The 3,073-nt window shown below is 24.1% G+C and overlaps 1 protein-coding gene across 1 annotated transcript; it reads right to left on the reverse strand.

Moving 5' to 3' along the window:
- Positions 1-352: 352 nt before the first annotated feature.
- On the reverse strand, positions 353-2,398 carry LOC105460765 (lipase 1-like; the record flags this gene model as incomplete). The annotated part of the gene is made up of 4 exons (XM_011707262.1): positions 2,164-2,398; positions 1,547-1,745; positions 1,028-1,142; positions 353-662 (listed from the first exon to the last, which is right to left on the reverse strand). Coding segments are annotated over exons 1-4 (819 nt in total), but the record flags the coding sequence as incomplete, so codon positions are not given.
- Positions 2,399-3,073: the final 675 nt, after the last annotated feature.

A 3,073-nucleotide genomic window follows, 5' to 3' on the forward strand; every position in this document is an offset into this window, starting at 1 on the left:
TTATTACAATGCAAAAGCTATAATGATGCAGGTACATAAGAAATAATTTATTGGTAATGTCAATGTAATTGAACATTTCAGTCTAAATTAAAAAATTTTTTAATATTAAATTATCGCATATTAATATTTACAATAAAGATTTTTTTTTTTTTAATTTAAAAGATCGTTGTAAGATATATAATGTTATAAAAAATATTTTTTAAAATCAATTATTTATTTAACAACTTGTACACACACACATACACACGTCATTTCTATAATTATTATTATTATTATATTGATAATAAATATTATTATTATATTAATAATAAAGCTACTAATAAAATTTATTCTTTTATAAGAATAATATTAAGGTAGAACTTATATAAAATATATTTTTCTTTATTTCTTTTAAAATACAATTTTGATATTTTCTTACCTTAATAATTTGTTCTTGACTTTGAAGAAATTGGATAAGAGGAGGTATTTTTTTCCAAATGGCGACTGGAGCAAGGCAGATTCCCAATTCTATTTTTGCATTGTATTCGGGCCTCATAGATAATAAAACAAATAATGCAGTTGTTCCCATTGAGTGACCGATATAGTGTAAACTTTTCTGTTTTGTGTAATTAAGTATATAATCGATCATAGCTGGTAGGTCTTTCGTTCCCACCTCATGATAGCTAGATAATGTAAATATATTTTATTTTTTTTATCAACTTTTCAGTGCTGTAAAAATATTGATTAATTGTTACAAATTACTTAATTTAATTTTTTAATTTAATTTTTTTTAGAAAGATATGAGGACATATATGATATATCTATATTGTAGAGTATTATATCGTCATATTTTTTATTTTAAAAAATCGATTTTAATGAAAAATTTTATTTGAAACTTAGCTTTTGAATAAAGCAAAATATAAAAAATAAAAGAGTAATATTAATGTAGATAAATTATTTAAAGTAACGAAATTAATCAAAAAGAAATAAAAAATCAAAATTAAATATTTCTTTATAATAGTAATTAGTATGTGATATAAAATTTTACCTAAATTGCCAAAAATCTTTATCTCGTGGAGACATTTTTATGTGTGATCTGCAATAAGAATTTCCTCTGATATTTCCAAGCCATACATCATATCCTTCATCAGCCAATGAAAATGCTACAACACATATGATGAAGTACACAATCATAATGAAGTAAGAAATATAATTAGCTCTCTTTTTATATTATCAAATTATCTACTTATAATAAGTTAATTCGCTTAAGTCATAGTTAGAGTTACGATAATAACAAATATCATATTATGGTTAAATATAGTGATAATTGCAATTATCTTTTCCTCTCAATGTAGGAACAGAATCGTTTTATATATGTGCCGCGAAAGATTTCATATGGACTTATTGTTAGAATAAGCGGAAAGTGAAAAATACAAAAAGTTTCAGTCGAAGTTACTCTCTAGATGACAATATAATTCTTTGAATCTGATTAACATATTTAATAATCAATTTATTATGTGTTGATAATCACTTACGAAGAGCATTGCCACCACCGACGATCACTCACCAAGATCTTTGCCAGCACCAAACATTACCCAGGAATCAGATGAGCACAAGATACCATGTTGAAGAAAAACAATTTTTTTTCTTTGTCGATCCTTAGACAAAGGACTTTCTGATATTCTGTGTATTATCAAGTTATAACCATCTTCCGTTGTGACGTAATGCTCTTCGGCGGAATAACCGTATCTCTCTACTAAACCGATCTGCATAGAGATATAGAATATTAAGGATTGAAGACTATTGAATGATCATAATATATAAAATAACAAGATATTCGACTACGTAAAAAAGACAATTTAGTGAAAATTTAAGAGAGTCTGTTTTCTAACGGTTACGAAGTTTTAAATATTTTTTAATTCGGTCAGATTGAGGCGTTTATTTTATAGACAATATCATTTTACTCAATATATCTATTGTTTGGACAAAAATATTTTGATGACTGCATTGCTATATTGATTATAAAATTATTAATACAACAAGATGTTTTTTCTGTCATAAAAATTGTTTTTTCTAAATAATCTTCTAATTAAGCTATTATCTTTGAAGTGTGTCTCTAAGAAAAATATTAAAAAGTTAAATATTAATTAATAAAATATTATTATACAATTTTGCTGTACTTACAAAATCTAATATGGTTATATTGTTTACTGTTGTGACATCTTCTGACTTTCTCACTCTTACTATATCAGGATTTTTGGGAAACGCATAATTAATTAATCCTTTCCATAAAACTTCTAAGTTTTCTTTGAAATCTACTTGTCCTTCTAGTGATACTATAGTGAGCATAAATATGAAGGAAACAAGTTTCACGTTCATTCTCGTTATATTATTGGTATTCGCAATTGTAAACTATAACCTGTAAGTATATATCAACAGTATTATTTCATAATATTTTATTGTCATTGTTTGAATTTCAAGGAAATTATGTCTGTGATTCTGTCTGTGGAAATTACTAAATAGTTGCAATCAATGGTAATATGACATATAATTATAGACAGTTTATAAAGTTATTAAAATTAGAATTGGCTGATTAAAATTGATACATAAAACTTGAATTAGAATGTGACATTTTTCTAAATTTTTTATAAAGTAAGCGGATAAATTCTTTGAGTTAAGCATTATTTAAGAAAAGATATATTGCTTATCGACTATCGACTAAAGTCCATTTAGCTATGATCACTTGAATCAAACAAGATCAAGTTAATTTTTGAAAGTCAATTGTAAAATTAATTTTTTTGAATAATTATTTTATTAATTTTTATAAATATCTAAGTATAAATTTGTTTTTGTAATTCTTATTTTTTATATACATATTTTATAAAATTTCACAATTTAAGGAGAAAAATGTGATGGCAATAAATCTATATACATATATAATATTTCTTATAATAAACAGATAAGATATATATATATACAATATATATGTATATATAACCTACATATGTAACATCAATGTGCACGTGCATGCAGATGCGAATATGAGAGCGCGTACTACATTTTTACATCTTTTATTTTATTATGTTTATGAAAT

Source organism: Wasmannia auropunctata, unplaced genomic scaffold (genome assembly GCF_000956235.1).
Source record: "Wasmannia auropunctata unplaced genomic scaffold, wasmannia.A_1.0 LD316109.1, whole genome shotgun sequence".
Classification (NCBI taxonomy): domain Eukaryota; kingdom Metazoa; phylum Arthropoda; class Insecta; order Hymenoptera; family Formicidae; genus Wasmannia; species Wasmannia auropunctata.